The following is an 18,312-nucleotide window of genomic DNA, read 5'->3' on the forward strand; positions in this document are numbered from 1 at the left end:
AGGAATTAAAGAAGACAAGGCTCTGCGAGAGAATCACTATTCTGTAATGTGCAGTGAACATCCAGGATCTTTACTAAAAAAGTTAGGTTAGGTAAGCAACTGGCCAGGTAAGATCAGAATTACCACTCTCAAACAAAGATACTACTGGTCTTCTGGGATTAAGCTGAGGAAGCTAAATGCAGTGATTTAAAAGCTTTGAAACATAGCAATATCAAAACTTAGCTGGTTAAGTGTGTATTAAGAGAATGGTGTTGTTTATCATATTCATGACCATCACATTCTAAACTACTATTCTAGTCTTCTTTTGAATTCTCTGTGATCTAATAAACAGTTTCATTAACACTTGAACTTGAAACCTACTTTCCTTGTAAGAATTGTGAGGCATTCTCATTCCTTATTAGTCTAGTTGTAAGGACAGTGAGACAAGCGTCACCAAGATCAACTGATACTTTATTTGAATGCGCACGGAAATACATAACAAGGTGCGGACGGAAACGTAGGATTACATTGGCGCCAAGTCAGATTGAAGTGCCCGCCAAAATATATGTGTTTTCTTACACTTATAAATATATGAATTATGGGTTAACAAAAACATGTCATGAAACGATACATATATCAAAATGTAGCTCTGGTAGAGCGGAATATATATACATAGGACACCACAGTGTGGCGAAGAGAGAATTTAAATAAATAAGTAGTTTGTCGATTTTCTGGACGACGAAGGGATCGGTGTCCTTACAAGTACTCCCCCCCAAGACATCGGGCGGCGTAGAGGGCTGATGATCAATCTTCGTATCTCTTCGGGCGTCGGAGGGTTCCTCTTGTTTTTGAACGGAGGGGCGCGCTGGCGGTCGGTGTAAGGATCTCTTCCTCTTGACGTCGTTTGATGATTTTTCCTTCGTTGGGCGGCTTGTTTTGTGGCGGAACTCTGGGTCTGCCAGGTCCAGCGGAGGCGGTGTCGCTTCCTTCGAGAAACGCTGGTTTCACGCGGTCTATAGAGACCCAGTCCTCTTGGCCATGGACGTCGAGAAGGAAGGCTTTCGTTGTCTTTTTAATAACCCGGTAGGGACCTCGATAAGGTCTAGTCAGTGGTTGTCGATGAGCGTCGACACGGACGAAAACGTACCCGCAGTCATCCAGGCTTTTTGGCTTGAAGTGCTTGGTTCTGTCCTGGTAAGTTTTGAGACACGGCCTGAACTTCCTGGCGATATCCCTTAGGTGATCCAGCTGCGTGTCGTCGGTTGATGAGGGAAAGAATTCGCCAGGAACTGCGAGCGCTTCCCCGTAAACTTTTTCGGAGGGCGAAGGTTCGCCGTCTGCGCGAGGGGCGGTGCGAAGGCCGAGGAGTACCCAAGGAAGTCGTGATTTCCAGTCTCCGTCGGTGCAGCTCGCCATCAGGGACGCCTTAAGGGCGCGGTGCGTTCGTTCGACCATGCCGTTTGCCGCGGCGTTGTATGCCGTGGTGCTGTGGAGCGTCGTCCCCATCAGGTTCGCCAAAGCCAGCCATATTTCTGAGAGGAAAGCGGGGCCTCTGTCAGTCGTGATGTCGTCAGGAACGCCAAACCTGCTCACCCAGCTTGACAGGAGGGCTTCGGCACATGCTTGAGTCGTAGCTTCGGTCATCGGCGATGCCTCCAACCACCTCGTGGAGCGATCGATGATCGTAAGTAGGTAGCGAGCGGATCCAGAAGGGGGCAATGGTCCCACGACGTCGATGTGTATATGTCCGAAACGTCTTTTTGGCTGGGGAAAATCGCCCACCCACGATTCGGTGTGACGGCTGACCTTGCTTGACTGGCAGTCGATGCATGACCTCGCCCATTCCCGGGCGTCCTTTTTTATCCCTGGCCAGACAAACTTTTCAGACAGAAGGCGAGCGGTGGTGCGTCCTGAGGGGTGCGAAAGTCCGTGGATGATATCGAATATTTTCCTTCTGCAGGAGGCTGGTACCCAGGGACGAGGGCGGCCCGTGCTGGTGTCGCAAAGAATAGTTACTCCTGCTGGTCCGAGGGGAACCGCACTTATCTTGAGCGCGGATGGCTCCGTCAGGTGAACCTGTGCTTCTCGGTCGGTGCGTTGTTCGGTTGCGAGATTGGCGTAGTCGATTCCCAGGTGGATCGCGTCAATTTCAATCCTTGAAAGGGCGTCCGCGACTGGGTTTTTCTTTCCTGGGACGTAACGTATGGTGCACCCGAATTCGGCGATTAATGCGAGATGACATTGTTGTCGGGATGACTATGCGTCCGTTGATTTCGTGAAGGCGTGGACGAGGGGTTGATGATCCGTTGCAATCGTGAAGGGGGTGCCCTCCAAGATGTGCCTGAAGTGGCGGACGGCGAGGTAGACGGCGAGGAGTTCCCTATCGAAGGTGCTGTATCTTGTTTCGGCGGGTTTCAATTTCTTGCTGAAGAATGCCAGCGGTCGAGGAGAACCATCGACGAGTTGCTCAAGCACAGCCCCGCAGGCGACGTTGCTGGCGTCGGTCGTTAGTCGCAGGGGCGCGTTGTCGTCGAAATGAGCCAGGGTGGTGGCATTCGCAAGGGCATCCTTCGTCCGGGCGAATGCCTGTTGCTGGGGCAAGCCCCACTCGAGTTTTTTCGCTTTTCCTTTCAGGACGTCGTCGAGGGGTGACAGGGTTTGTGCGATGTTGGGGATGAAGCGCCTGTAGTAATTGACCATTCCCAAGAACTCCTGAAGTTGGCGAATGGTCGTAGGTATTGGGAACTTCCTGATGGCGTCGACTTTGGTTGTCATGGGTTTCACCCCGCGCGAGGATACACGGTGACCAAGGAAATCCACTCCCTCCGCACCGAACGTACATTTGTCGAAGCGTACGACTAGGCCGTTCTCCTGTAGGCGCTTTAGGACGGTGCGGACGTGTCCCCGGTGTTCCTCCTTGGTTTTCGAGAATATCAGGATGTCGTCGACGTAGCAGACGCAGAAAGGTAGGTCACCCAGAATGTTATCCATTAGTCGTTGGAAGGTTGCCCCGGCGTTGCGTAGACCGAAGGTTGAGTATGCGAAGGTGTAGGATCCGAACGGCGATACAATGGCAGTTTTCGGGATATCTTCCGGGAATACGGGGACCTGGAAGTAAGACTTGAGAAGGTCCATCTTGGTAAAAAACCTTGCGCCGTGCAACGCGTTCGTTAGGTCCTGCATGTTGGGCAGTGGGTAGTGATCGGGCGTTGTGATGAGGTTGAGGCGCCTGTAGTCGCCGCAAGGTCTCCAGGACCCGTCCGGCTTTTTAACCATGTGCAGGGGTGATGCCCAGGGGCTCGATGCTTTCTTACAGATACCCATGCGTTCCATGTCCTCGAAGGGCGTTTGGCATCCTTCAGTTTCTGAGGTGGGAGGCGGCGGAATTTGGCGTGAGTGGGAGGTCCTGTCGTTGTGATGTGGTGGTAGATGCCATGCTTGGACTGGGAACCTGGCGATTGTCGGAGCTCGGGCTTGAAAACCTCGGGAAAGTCTCGTAGGAGGTCGGCGTACGGGTGCGTTGTTACGGCGGATACGGACATTGTTGCAGGGCCATGTTCTAGGGCGCGAGACTGGCAGGTCCCCGTGTCAATGAGACGTCTGTTAGCGACATCGACGAGGAGTCCATGGTGGGCGGGGAAATCCGCACCGAGGAGGGGGCGATTGACGTCGGCGATAGCGAAGGGCCAAGAATACGAACGGCCCATGATAGATATCTTGAGGGTCTTGATTCCATAGCACCGTATGGGAGATCCGTTGGCGGCGATGAGTGAGGGAGCGTTTTTGTCGGGACCACGGTCTAGGTCGGACTTCGAAGGAGGGAACGTTGACTGCATTGCGCCGGTGTCCACCATGAGTCTACGGTTGGAAATGGTATCGAGGATACAGAAACCAATCTTGTTATGGTTAACTGCGGCCACGATGGTGGCAGGTGGATGCTTCTGGCGTCGTCTTCTAGGGAAACTGCATGGTGCTCTACATTTCTTGGCGTCACTGCCGAACTGTTGGTGGTAGAAGCACCATGCTGGGTTAGGCCTAGGGTTTGGTCGCGTCGGTTGCGGTGGTTTCTTTCTTGATAGAATGTTGATCTCGTCGTCCTCGAGGGCCATTGCCGAGGAGTCTATGGAAGAGCAGCTGCTGAAGGAGGAGAACGGAGGCGGTGTTGACTATGATGCTCCGAGGCGAGATGCTTTGGAGGCCTCGTGGAGCTTCTGAGCCTTCGACAGGAGTTCGTTCATCGGGAGCGTGTCGGCGTGTCAATTGGGCCCGTACGTCCTGTGGTAGGCGTCGAAGAAAGATCTCGCGAGATAAGCTAATCTCACGTCGTCGGCCGTTGCTCTCTGTTTCGGGGAGCATGAGCAGGCCGGTTAGCTCGTCCCACGCCTCGACAGGAGAGGTGTCACCCATGGGCTTGCCGGCGAGATCCAGTACTTTCTGTGCCCTTGCTGAGACGGAGAGGGAGTAGATACCGATGAGTTTCGTTCTCAGGTCGTCGTATGAAACTTGGCCGGCCTGGGCGTCGAGCCATGGGGAAATCTTGTCGAATATTTCTTCAGGTATGGAGGTGAGAACGATGTCAGCCTTGGCGCAGGAGTCGCTGAGTCTAGCGACGCGGAAGAGTACGTCCGCTCTCAGGAACCAGGAAGCGGTGTTGTGTTGAGAAAAGGGCGGCAGTTTGACTTTGGGCGTGGAGGCGAGGCCATTGGGTGCGATGGGCGTGTTGCTTCCTACATCGTGGCCAGACGACGAGTCGGCGAAGAGGTGAGAGGTTGATATGTCGGTTAAGCTCATCCTACTGCCTTACGTTCACCGAAGTGTGGGAGAACCAAAAGCAGGTTCTTGCCTAAGGTAACGGAGTATGTAGAAGGTAGCACGGCCGTAATAAGTCCGTTAATGGCAAAGCCAAAACCGCTGATGCTACTTTCAACTCCGGGGTCACCAGTTGTAAGGACAGTGAGATAAGCGTCACCAAGATCAACTGATACTTTATTTGAATGCGCACGGAAATACATAACAAGGTGCGGACGGAAACGTAGGATTACATTGGCGCCAAGTCAGATTGAAGTGCCCGCCAAAATATGTGTGTTTTCTTACACTTATAAATATATGAATTATGGGTTAACAAAAACATGTCATGAAACGATACATATATCAAAATGTAGCTCTGGTAGAGCGGAATATATATAAATAGGACACCACAGTGTGGCGAAGAGAGAATTTAAATAAATAAGTAGTTTGTCGATTTTCTGGACGACGAAGGGATCGGTGTCCTTACAGTCTAGTAGGAAGATAGGGTTCCCATGCACCCCCATGATACATTTTTTTAACTTGCATTTTTGCAATCCCTGGGGTGTCTGGAAACAGAATTCCATTTGTTCCCATTCAAAAAAATTTCCCATGTGGGTCGTTTGGCCGTCTATTTGTCCGCCATCTTGGATTTCTTGAGATGTAAAAGTTAGGGGTAGGGGAAATATAAAGGACCTTTTCGTAAAGAAATAAATTAGTTACAGGTACAAACTAGGGATCATTGGAAAGGGTATGAACAGCACTATCACAAGAACCCATCACTTATTCGGTCATGACATTAATGACGTCATCAGGGGTCAAAAGGTCACGTTAAAGGGGCACTAGTCAAAATTCGGGCCCATCCAATTTGTTAACCATCCTGCACCTAACTGAATAAATATTTTGGATTCTACTTTGCTTCAAAGAAAGTGTACATGAATAGGTAGTTTTTAAATCTAAAACAAATTAATTAACTAGTGTAACATTATTAACATTTTCCACGAATAAAACGAAAATATTGAAAAAATTATTTTTTTAAATGAGATTAATGTGAAATTCCAGTTCGACACATCTTTGTTTTCTCTGCCTTTCTGTTATGGTAAAAGGCCTTATATGTTCCAATGAGTCCCGAAATACAGTCTATGTATAATTCCATTGGTATCTTCACTTGGTATTATCAGAATATGCATTACACACATATATATAGATAGAATGTCTGATAACGAGTTGCTATAACACGCAGGCCAAAAATATATTAACTTGCAATATTATCATGACTGCCAAAAGTCTCAATGTTCATATTAATCTAATCTTCATTATCACTGAGAAGTTCTTCATTGTCACTGTTTTGGTCAGCCTGTTCTCCATCAGGGTCATTATCAAACTGTTCCATCTCTTCCGTAGTCTTGTGAACTAAGTCTATCAAGGCAGGGGGAAGTACCAGGCTGCAAGACCACACTGGCTCCAGAACACCCTCATAATTTTGTTTCCAACCTTGTTCAGGATCATATGGCTTTGGAGACCAGAAGATTGGAATATCTGCTCGCTTGTAGATAGCTAGGCGACGGTTCACTCGACGAATGTGTGGGATAAGGTTGTCTCGGCAAGGTGGCAAATGGGAGAGGTCAATCTTAGCTTTTGTTGTCAGTTGCTCATCTTCCCCAACCATCTTCCTTAACATGATTCCACGTACAGTGTCAATAGATTTCTGTCTGCAGTAGCCATACATCAGACATGTGAATGCCTCGATATCATCAATCGTTTCTGGCTCTACCGACCATTCATCCCCAAGTTTTCTGAAAGGAGATGAGTATAATCATATCAATTGCCGCACAAAATTGATAAGTCGTGTATGATCAATCACACTGAGCCAGAAAGTGGCAGTTTTCCCTAAATGGCCATCACGAACCTTGTCTTCGTAAGCCTGGTACTTGTCCAAAATGATGACAGTAGATGGATCTCCTCTTCACTGAAGCGCTCTATCAACAACCGCTCCATTGCTTCACTGACAGTCTTCAGACAGAATAGAGCTTTGGCGTATGCCTTCCCTTTTAGCACACTCTTAAGACAGCCACTGGTTACAAGTCCAGCCTCAAGGAGGATTTCAGCGTAGCCAGAGCCCAGACATTTGTGACCAGTCAACATGCCTATATAGTTCATCACTGTGTGGAAAGGCTCTGGGGTTACCACATGGTTCTTGTATTCTTCAGGAAACTTCCAAATGAGGGGGAGTGCTTTCATGCAACCTCCAAGGTCAAAGGTGCTAAGAACATATTTCTGGCCAACCTCCAGCGTAGCATCTTCTGAACGCTTCAACAGCTCCCTGATCACGGAATATTCGGTGAACGGCTGATTGATCGGGTTGAAATAGTCAATGGTCGATTTCCGAGACGGTTTTTTGCCAGTAGCTGAGATGAAGCCACCAAATCCAGGGACAAGTTGCGTTTCTTTACCGTGTTTACTGCCAGTGACCATTCGCATTAGTAACCACAAACGGTACTCTTCGATGCACTCTGCATACAACTTATCGTTTGCGATGGGTGGACTGAACTTTGCTCCTGGTGGAAACTTGGGCCCAATGCGACCATAAATATGAAGAGGGGGCAATGTTGCTGGGGTTCCAACTTCCAAACAATGAGTCCTATTCTGCTGCTTGAGTGGGAGAGATCTATCTTTGTCGGCAATGTCAGCATTCGGTTTCACCTCCTGTATCATAATCCCTTCAGTGCTGTTCACCATGTTTGATCCATGGACGTGGAAACATCGTCAATGGCTTCTGCCAGTGCTGTCTCAACTTCCAAGCCAAAGTCATAGGACTCACTGTGACCTAATCTATGGAGTATATTGGTGAGTTGCTTGCTTCTATACAGGTGTCGTATGGTGCTGCAAAGCAGAATGAGTTTAGGTAATTTCCACTCTCCGTTTGTCACAGCACGGCAGATGTCCTGGAAATGAAACCACTAGACATTAGACAGAAAATGGTTTACATTTTCATTACAGAATGTGGTAAAACTATATATCAAGATGGTAAAGCAAATGTGGTTAAATCTCACCTGAGCTATGGAAAGGACCAGACGTCGGCACCTTTCAGACTTTTCCACGACTACTTCATCCACCAGAAGAGTCGACAGGAACTTCATAAGTTCTGTTGGAAGGTATTCTTCTGATGCTCTGGCATCCAGCTCATCAGCTGTTGGAGGCCAAGGAAGTGGTGTTGAGTCATGGAACATCCTCTGAACAGCAATGCGCAAGTGCAAGGCAACATCCTCAAACTTGTCTCTGGAACCAAGTCTATATGCATATGTCACTGCTTCCGTAACAGAGATGCTTTTGCTGTACACCAGGTTGAAGGCTATGCATCCCCTGTCCCCAGGAAAAATTTTTGTGAAAGCGATGCTCTCATTAATTTCGTGTCTTTGAAGTCGGGTCTTGAGCTTGTCACTTCTGAAATCTTGATTTGGAAATCCACAGCGTTCAAGTTCTTGGACGTATAGGTGGCGGAGTGTTCCAAGTTGTACGACCTCCTTCTGGCCAATAACTCTCTCACGTATAAAATCCAGAACTTTATTAAGCGAGCTTTGATGAACTTCATGCTTTTCATCATGCTTGTCTTCAGTACTTCTGTTGGCTTGATAACGTAAGTAATTCACATGTCTCAGTTTGAAAGAACTATGACAGGATTTATGGAAATGAGCCTCCCTTGCAAATAAATCTTCGCCTGCCACTTTGCGATGTAAACGATTGTCTCCCATTTCTAGGGCTTGGGATTCAATATGAGTCCAAGCTGCTTCCTTTCCCTTGAAAGATGCAAACTGGACACAACGTTCAGTCCTTCCAGAAACTTTCGTCTCAAGCTTTCCACAGAAAATACACTCAGGTGGAAAAATGTTCTTGGAAGAGGTTGATGATTTACGAGGGGATCGAAATGTCGAAGATTCATCGTCTAGCACAACACATTTCAAACGATCCTGATGTTTGGTAAAGGCCTGATAGCAACCCCGGTGATAGCCTGTCATTTCTAAGTCCAAACCATCAAGACTGTCTGGAATTAACTTACACACAGCTTCCATACGACAATGAAGTGACAATGAAGAAGAACTCAGTGATAATGAAGATTAGATTAATATGAACATTGAGACTTTTGGCAGTCATGATAATATTGCAAGTTAATATATTTTTGGCCTGCGTGTTATAGCAACTCGTTATCAGACATTCTATCTATCTATATATCTATATATATATATATATATATATATATATATATATATATATATATATATATATATATATATATATGTGTGTGTGTGTAATGCATATTCTGATAATACCAAGTGAAGATACCAATGGAATTATACATAGACTGTATTTCGGGACTCATTGGAACATATAAGGCCTTTTACCATAACAGAAAGGTAGAGAAAACAAAGTTGTGTCGAACTGGAATTTCACATTAATCTTATTTAAAAAAATAATTTTTTCAATATTTTCGTTTTATTCGTGGAAAATGTTAATAATGTTACACTCTAGTTAATTAATTTGTTTTAGATTTAAAAACTACCTATTCATGTACACTTTCTTTGAAGCAAAGTAGAATCCAAAATATTTATTCAGTTAGGTGCAGGATGGTTAACAAATTGGATGGGCCCGAATTTTGACTAGTGCCCCTTTAACGTGACCTTTTGACCCCTGATGACGTCATCAATGTCATGACCGAATAAGTGATGGGTTCTTGTGATAGTGCTGTTCATACCCTTTCCAATGATACCTAGTTTGTACCTACAGTATAACTAATTTATTTCTTTACAAAAAGGTCCTTTATATTTCCCCTACCCCTAACTTTTACATCTCAAGAAATCCAAGATGGCGGACAAATAGACGGCTAAACAACCCAGATGGGACATTTTTTTGAATGGGAACAAATGGGATTCTGTTCCCAGACACCCCAGGGATTGCAAAAATGCAAGTTAAAAAAATGTATCATGGGGGTGCATGGGAACCCTATCTTCCTACTAGACTATATAATGGTCATTTAAATAAGAGATCTATCTCTGTGCAGAACTTACTCACAAATGCTGAGAAAGAAAACTTAAAACACAATCAAACTTATAACAATCTGCAAGAAGGATAGGTCGAGTTGTAGAGATGGCGACAGAGAAACTGAAATAAAGGCCTTTCTTGCTTTTAATCACTTGTGTGTATCGTTACTTTACTAGTGGATTGTGTGTTTGGAAAGGAGAGAAAATAGGAAACTTTTACAAATTTTAGGGTAAATGTCAATGAAACGAGCTTCTGGAAAAGAAGCAACCACACTCAATAGAAACCAAATAAAAATTGTTATGTAATGTTATGTAAGTTGACAGTACACCTATTTATCAGCCTAGCCATTATTTAACTACCTTGTTACAAAGCTTCGACGACTGTAATCAAGCTCACACTGGGATTACTCTTAGATATAAGATGGATTATATTCTCATAACAACAAAAAATAAAATAAGAATTAACATACCTCATTTAGCTTATGAGTAACTGTATCAACATAGGGATTATGATTTTGATTTTTTAAGGGTTTCCCAGCATTAGAGAGATTGTCAAAATCCCCTTTTGCAATTGCTTCCTGTATGATATCCTCCACAATGCGATCAATGCCATACCTATAACAAAATAGCAGTTAATCAAATTCATAATATAAATATATTAACAGGGAAGTTTTATTTCACACAAACACTATATAGGACTAATACTATTATCTATCTTTTTCACTACAGTTCTTCAATACATAATACTTTTAATATTACCCAAAAGGACTGGATGATCTTCAGGAAAATTTAGATATATCACATTTCAGGCATTTCTTCAGAGCTTTTCTATGTAAGATTTTAATGGCTGAAATTACTGACAAAATCAAATTAAAAACTTTTCTGTGGACCAAATGCCCCATCTATTATCATTATTATTATTATTATTATTATTATTATTATTATTATTATTATTATTATTATTGCTGTTGTTGTTGTTGTTGTTGTTACTACTACTTGCTAAGCTACAACCCTAGTTGGAAAAGCAGGATGCTATAAGCCCAGGAGCCCCACCAGGGAAAATAGCCCAGTGAGGAAAGGAAACAAGGAAAAATAAACTATGTTACGAACAGTAACCTTAAAATAAATATTTCCTTTATAAACTACAAAAACTTTAATAAAACAAGAGGAAGAGAAATTAGATAGAATAGTGTGCCCGAAGGTACCCTCAAGTAAGAGAACTTTAACCCAAGACAGTGGAAGACCATGGTACAGATGCTATGGCACTACCCAAGACTAGAAAACAATGGTTCGATTTTGGAGTGTCCTTCTCCGAGAAGAGCTGCTTACCATAGCTAAAGAGTCTCTTCTACCCTTACCAAAAGGAAAGGAGCCAATTACAGTGCAGTAGTTAACCCCTCGGGGGAAGAAGAACTGTTTGGTAATCTCAGTGTTTTTCAGGTGTATGAGGACAGAGGAGAATCTATAAAGAATATGCCAGACTATTCAGTGTATGTGTAGGCAAAGGAAAAGTGAACCGTAACCGAGAGAACGATCAAATGTAGTACTGTCTAGCCAGTCCAAGGACCCCATAACTCTCTAGCGGTAGTATCTCAATGGGTGGCTGGTGCCCTGGCCAACCTACTACATAGTAATATAAAACAAAGGTCCCAAGTGAGAGTGACTAATGGCTTTAAATGTGTTGTGATAGAAAACCTCATAATCAATTACACAACAAGGATAAAAACAGAATTTAAGAGATAAAATTTATTATTTTCATACTCACATGATGTTCATATTGCTTATACTTTATCCCAAAATAAAAATTTTGCTTTCTCTCTCATTGCAAAATATGCCTCCCCCTCTGGGAACAATCCCACATCTGGAGATTGATACCAACTAACTAATTAACGATAAGATACATTAACTCTTATTTTTCCGTTCTTGTAGTAAAAATCCCAATCATTAGTCTCTTGCCACCATTGATCAATAGGGAGAGGGGATGAGGCTTGTATATGAACATAAGGTGAGTATAAAAATTTCTTTAAGAACTCTCCCTTAATGTTCATAATTGCTTCTTCTCCAGAAGTTCGGTTTAATTTACTCTTATTCATAAAATGTTTAAATTTTCTCATTTCTTCCCATTCAATAAACAAACACCCTTAGTAAAGTAAGAAAATTCTGGCGGTAAGTAATAATTGACATGCCAGTCTCTTTTTCTACAGTTTCTTTAGTTTTGTAGTACTGAGCAGACCTCCAGATTTTTTGCTTATTACAGCACATAAGGATGTTTTCCCCTTGTTTTCTTAACAATTACTGGGTGAAGTGTGCATGAGAATTGTTTCTGGAAGCTCATTATCATTATTTCCTTACTGTATTGTGTCAGGGGAAATACCATTGCAAAAAGTGAGTTTCCCTTACTGTACCTCTCATTTGAAAGTACGGTGCAATGGCTGCCAACCAACTGAAAAGTTGAAAGGGCTGAGCAAAACTTGCTGTTACTTCAAGCGCAATGCCAGGGAAGACTCAGCTAATTTGTTGTAGTGGGGATGGCTAAAATAATGACAAGCCTTCTTTAGACAATTCATGTAATCAGCCAACTTTTGATAATGATGGGCTTTATAAGATAATAGCATCGCTAGCTTCCTATGTTAAAGTTCATTCCTGTGATTCCTCTCCTAAACAGTGTCTCTCATCCTACCCTCCACATTGCTAACCTAACCAAGTCCTCTAGTTGAGTCTAGTGTTCAAAGTGTTTCCATTAGTAAGGGTTCTGAAAGTTCGATATGCATTTCATATTCGAAAGCCTCTCACAAAACCTTGAATTCTTTAATTACTTTAGACCCTTCTGCTATTATAACCATGCATGCCGCAATTCTATTCGCTCTACAATATAAGACAACTAGACTGTGCAATATAAGACGAAGTGGGTAGTTTGGATCCTAATATCGCTCCATTAGCTAAAAGTAAGCACTCCAAAATGATATTGAATTACATAGGTGGATGATGTGGTATATCTTATGATTCACTTAAATCTTGTTAGGGTGATCAAAGTTTCAGCTAATCATCTCAATTGTTTGCATCATGTTTCATTTAGTAATGCGTTTCGTTTGCTTCCAAGCTTAGCCACTAGTTCTTAACAGATTAATTTAATTGTGGGTAAATGTAAGTACTAGTCCATATAGTAACAAAACGAGTCCTTCACACACATGCCAGCATATTCACATTTACCAGAGTTGTAAACAAACCGGCAAATCAACTGATTTTCCCCAGTTCAACCTCAGATACAATGAGATAAAGAGTTTATTGCATTTAAGTTATCCTCCTGACTGATATTTTTTTTTTTTTTGCTCAGGGTAAGCACTGTATCTTAAAACCAGTTGCGATGGTTACAACGTTGGAAACGGAACAACTGATGTTAGTTTTCATAATGGTCAAAATTAGAAAGCCGAGTTAGTAATTAGCAGAGAGATTAGTTGTCTTTTGCAGGGAGGATTACTATATGGAACACCAATAATTTCTTATGTTATACTCAGAAGGCAAGCGAGCCTTCACTTGTGGGAAGCAACTATGACATGCCTGCGATGTTGGTTACACTAGCCTTACTTCCATAGTCGAGTCTTGTGGTCATAATCACTAAGTGTTCCTTCAGTAAGGGTTCTGAATACTTAGTGTGCCTTACAGAGTTAATTCCTCTCATATAGTCTCAACTTTTTAAACTATTTTAGTAATAAGGGGTTAGTCAATTACATAAAATAAAACAGGAACCTTAGACCAAAGGTCTACTTGATTATCCCAAGAAAAAGGGGTTTTATTAAATACGTAGACGACGACGACCTATAGAAGGGTGCTCAAGGTCCATACATAGCCTAAATTTACAATAACTCAGCATGCACACCTGAATATTCTAAGCCAGACTATGATCTAGAATTAATCAAATATCTGATATCACGCGTTGTAGATCTCCATGGCCCATGTGCACTCCAAGGTGGAGGCTTGTTAAGGTCAATTGTAGTTCCCTGGGTCTGTCCTCAAGATTCATGAAGTTAACAGAAAAAACAGGATAAAAGGAGCCTTGGCACTACCTGACGTTTGCTGTTTCCAGGTGGGCTCCTTTGTCTCCTAGACTCACCAAATAATGGCTGAGGAAGATATTCATAGAAGACATGCAGAATCCCAATAGAGTGACCTTGTTCACAGTTCTGTGCACGCTTGTTGTTGTAGAAAGGGCCACCTTCAGTGGTGGATACTTTTATCTCACCTTCCAATCAGAAAAATAGAAACATGCGCAATCCTAGGCCTATTCGGCCTAAGGTGCCATATTGGGATTATAAAATGTGTATAATTTGTCTGTAGGGGGAGAAACCATGCAGGGATTGATTGATTATTAGGTATTATCTGGTATCCAAAAGTAGGTACCTGAAAAGACACATTTAACATGTACCAGCATTCATTATTATTGTCATTATCCTATATGAATCATTTATTGCATTATGTGCTTTCAAACATTATTTCTAAATGTTGCATATCAGCAGATTGATTCATGTCTTACTAATATGATATGGCAACATTGTATTAGCATTATCAATACTTACTTATTGTTCCCATGATGCACTGTCTTGTTTTTCCTGATCCCTTACTGATAAGTTATCTTTCCGTTGTTCCCATGGACTTTGTATTTTACTCGTAATAGACATTAAGAACCTACTTTTAAAGATGTATCCTTGCCCCACCTATTAAGGTTACGGAAGTTACCGACACTTACATGGTGCAGTGAACTTAGTGTCGTATTATGAGAAGTTTATTTAAAGACGTGGACAATAGGAAATGTTTGATGCCATTAATGGACTCTCAATTCGAATGTTTTTGTGGTTTTAATTCAATTCATTCTATTTCATGAGCAGTGTAGTGATGCAAGTGAAATTTGAAGTGCTGTGCAGTGCATTGGGCTTTTATAGTGCCCTTTTTATACGCCACAATGTATTATTTGCTCTGCTATTTGAAGAAGATAGCAAATACTCTGTTGAGGCATGTTCGGGGCATGCGTAACCACATCCTTTCTCAATCATCGCCGCGGGGTGACGGCTGTCAGTAGCGTGACTAGTTAGTAGCGAGTTGCTGCTCCCCCCAACTCATTGCCTGACGTATTCAATGCACATGCACACACTCATTCCTTATTGAACTTTTCTTATTAGATTTGAATTTGATAACAGTTCGTGTTTATTGTTACTAGGTTTGTTAAAACTGTACTTTTTCTCACTACACATTGGAAATAATAATGGCCTCAAGAGATAGACTTACAGATCAGTTAGAAGAGACCGCAATACAGGGAACATTTAGTGACATGGGTGCCTACAATGTCAACGCTGCACACACCCACAGTGTTGAAATAGTGTTGGAGTGCACTAGCTCCCCCTCCCCACCTTTCTTGAGCCCTCACTACCAACCACCATCTGCCTCTCAACCTACTGGGACAGATCTCCTCACTTTGATTTGATTTTTAGAAAATTCTTGCTTGTACGGGAATGAAAGAATATGTAGGGAAGATGAAGAAAGAAGACAAGAAAGAAAATATGAAGAAGAAAGAAGAATGGAACAAGAAACGATTCACCTAAGAAAGGATGATCTTAGAAGAGAAGAAGAAAATGCAATATTTACTACCCTCATCCAAACTCTTGAACCTACCGTCCATTCTCATCAAGGTATTCCTATACCTTGCACAGAGACAACTTTGGTCTCCAATCAACCTGCTCTACGACCTTCACAGAAAGTAACGGCTAAAATGCCACCCCTAATGAAATTAGATGCAACATTCCAAATGTTCAGAAGACATCATGGTAGATCTTTCTGAGCTTTCATGTGAGAAACAGATGATTCCGATGAGGATGTGTTTAACCCTTAAAACAGCAGGATTTTGAACTCAAATTACAAATTTCTCCTTCCACAGATAAGTCTGTAGATGAAGTCCTGGACGCCCTACAATTGCATATAAGGGATATAAGGAATGAAGTCCTTCGCCAAAGAGAGTTGCTTAGCTGTAAGCACATGGAAGGAAATCTTTTGCCGATTTCTATGTGAGACTTCGTCACATCACAGAAGAAGTTGATTTGTGCTCAGGTAATGCTGCTACATGTAAAGAGGTCCAGCTGAAAATTATTATCTTGATGGGTATCCGAGATGTGGAGTTAGTCCAGAAGATGATTGCCTTGGATGCCAATTCTCTTCTACAAGATTTTGTCATTGCTTGTCAATCATATGAAGCAGCTAAATCTGCAACTTCTGCCATACATGGGCCACTCAGCCAGTTGTGTGCCGTTTCCACCTACAAGAGAAGCAAGAAGCCAAGCAAACGGAAAGCCTCCACCTTCGCCGAAGTCTTCGAAGCTGGCTGCTTTATGCCAGTACTGTGCCCTTCAGCACATACCGGATAAATACCCCACTGCCAACAGTACCTGCAAAAACTGTGACCATTTTGGTCATTAGTCCAGGACATTGAAATGTCCTGCCAGCAAAATCCAATGCCGTCATTGTCATGGTATTGGACAATTCGATAAATGCTGCAAGGATAATAAGATAAATGGTCATTAAGACAGATCTTCAAGCAACAGTGGTGCCTCTACAGATTTCAATAAACCACAAGATTCACGAACCAGCTGTCGTCGCTTAGGATCGCCTTACACCACTCTAAGATACCCAAATCTATCTGTGTACTCTTGTTATCGGGCAATATTAAGTCTCCCATCAAGACGTTACTGGACATAGGTGCCGACGTCACTGTTATCGCACAGCAACTCCTTGATACCATGGGTATCTCCAGGAGCTGCTTGCAACCACCTCCACGGAATGGTACGTTCACTGCGAATGGATCTCCAATGTTACCTGTTCTGGGTATATGACAAGCTACCCTTACCTTAGGCAAGAGATCCTCTTATGCCGAGATTAAAGTTCACAGAAATGTGGAAGTTCCACTTTTATCCTGTGGTCATTATCAGGAACTGGCCATAATATCTCCAGACTTCCCCAAACCTATTTTGGAGGTCAAACGTGTAAATAGATGCACGGAGCTACCCTTCTTAGCAACTTACTTCAAGAGTTATAAGATGTGTTGGTCTCAAAAGAAGATTTGAAGACAGCTCCTCTCAAGCCAATGACTGGTCCTCCCATGAGAGTCCACTAAATGATAGTGCAGTGCTTTTTACCATCCACACACTATGACAGATTCCTTTTGCTTTTAAGGACCAAGTCAAATAAGAGCTTGATTCTATGGTGGCCCAAGGGATAATTAAACCTGCTGGTGATGACCCTTCAATTTGCTGCCACCCTCTCATCGTCATTGCCAAGAATGGGACAGGAGTACGTATCACCGTCAACCTAACTAAGTTGAACAGCCAAGTTTCTTGTCCAGCCCACCCTTCACCCACACTCTACACAGCTGTTAGTAAGGTGGACCCAAAGGCTCATTTCTTCACCACAGCTGATGCTCTCTACGGGTACTGGCATAAGAAGATCGGCATTTAACCACCTTTGTTAAGCCATATGGTCGGTTCATACATTGCAGAGGACCGATGGGCTTCGTAGCTATTGACGACGCCTTCTGCCTACAAGGTGATGAGGCCCTTCAAGGTATCCAAAACTGTGTTAAGGTCACAGACGACCTCCTCCTCTATGAAGAAGACTACATTACACACCTTCATCATATCCACGAAGTGCTCACCAGGTGCTGCAAGTTTGGGATCACACTAAACAAGGATAAATTTGTGGTCATGAACTTCTGTGGGCACAATCTCTCAGGAGATGAAATTTCAGTTGATCAGCAGAAAGTCAGTGCCATAAAGGATTTCTCAACCCCTACTAACCTGACAGACCTCAGATCGTTCATGGTATTGGTCAACCAGTTAGCGGAGTTTACTCATGACATCATCATTTCATACCAACCTTTACGCCCCCTGATGAGCCCCAAGAGAACATTTGTCTGGACCTCCGACCATGATGAAGCACTTCAAAGCATCAAGTTAGCTCTCACCTGTTCACCAGTTCTCGCCCTCTTTGACCCATATCTACCCGTTGTTCTTCAAACAGATGCTTTACACCTCAACGGCATTGGATCTCCTCTCCTGCAGGACCAAGGTAATGGACACCTGTGTCCAGTTCAGTGTGGTACTCATTTTCTTGGCGATGCAGAGACACCCTATGCCACCATTGAGCTCGAGATACTAGCCGTTTTCTTGGCAATGACAAAGTGTAGGCTGTATCTAGCTGGCATAAAGTACTTTACTCTGATGACGGATCACTAGTCCCTCATACCAATTCTGAACATTTATACGCTGGATGCCATCAAAACTCCCATCTACAACGACTCAAGGTCAATTGATCGCCTATCAGATGCATTGTCTCGAGCCCCAGTCAGCTACCTCACACAGGACGAGATCTCAGGTGCTTCTTCTGCTGCTCATCTCCAAACTGTCATAGCCATGAACACCATTACTCTTTCACACGAGTCTTCACCTAAGGATGCCAACAGGATACACCAGGA

General features: G+C 43.3%; 1 protein-coding gene across 6 annotated transcripts in view; it reads right to left on the minus strand.

The window, feature by feature from the left end:
• LOC137640035 (dnaJ homolog subfamily C member 28) overlaps window positions 1-18,312 on the minus strand; it is a 379,044-nt gene that overhangs the window by 90,393 nt on the left and 270,339 nt on the right. For all 6 annotated transcript variants that reach the window (XR_011044297.1, XM_068372404.1, XM_068372406.1 and 3 more), the window contains exon 6: window positions 10,271-10,415. Coding sequence is in view for 5 of the 6 variants with exons in the window: in XM_068372404.1 (XP_068228505.1) it covers window positions 10,271-10,415 (145 nt within the window). In the remaining variant the exon portion in view is untranslated. The remainder of the gene's footprint in view (window positions 1-10,270; window positions 10,416-18,312) is intronic.

Source organism: Palaemon carinicauda, chromosome 4 (genome assembly GCF_036898095.1).
Source record: "Palaemon carinicauda isolate YSFRI2023 chromosome 4, ASM3689809v2, whole genome shotgun sequence".
Taxonomy (NCBI): domain Eukaryota; kingdom Metazoa; phylum Arthropoda; class Malacostraca; order Decapoda; family Palaemonidae; genus Palaemon; species Palaemon carinicauda.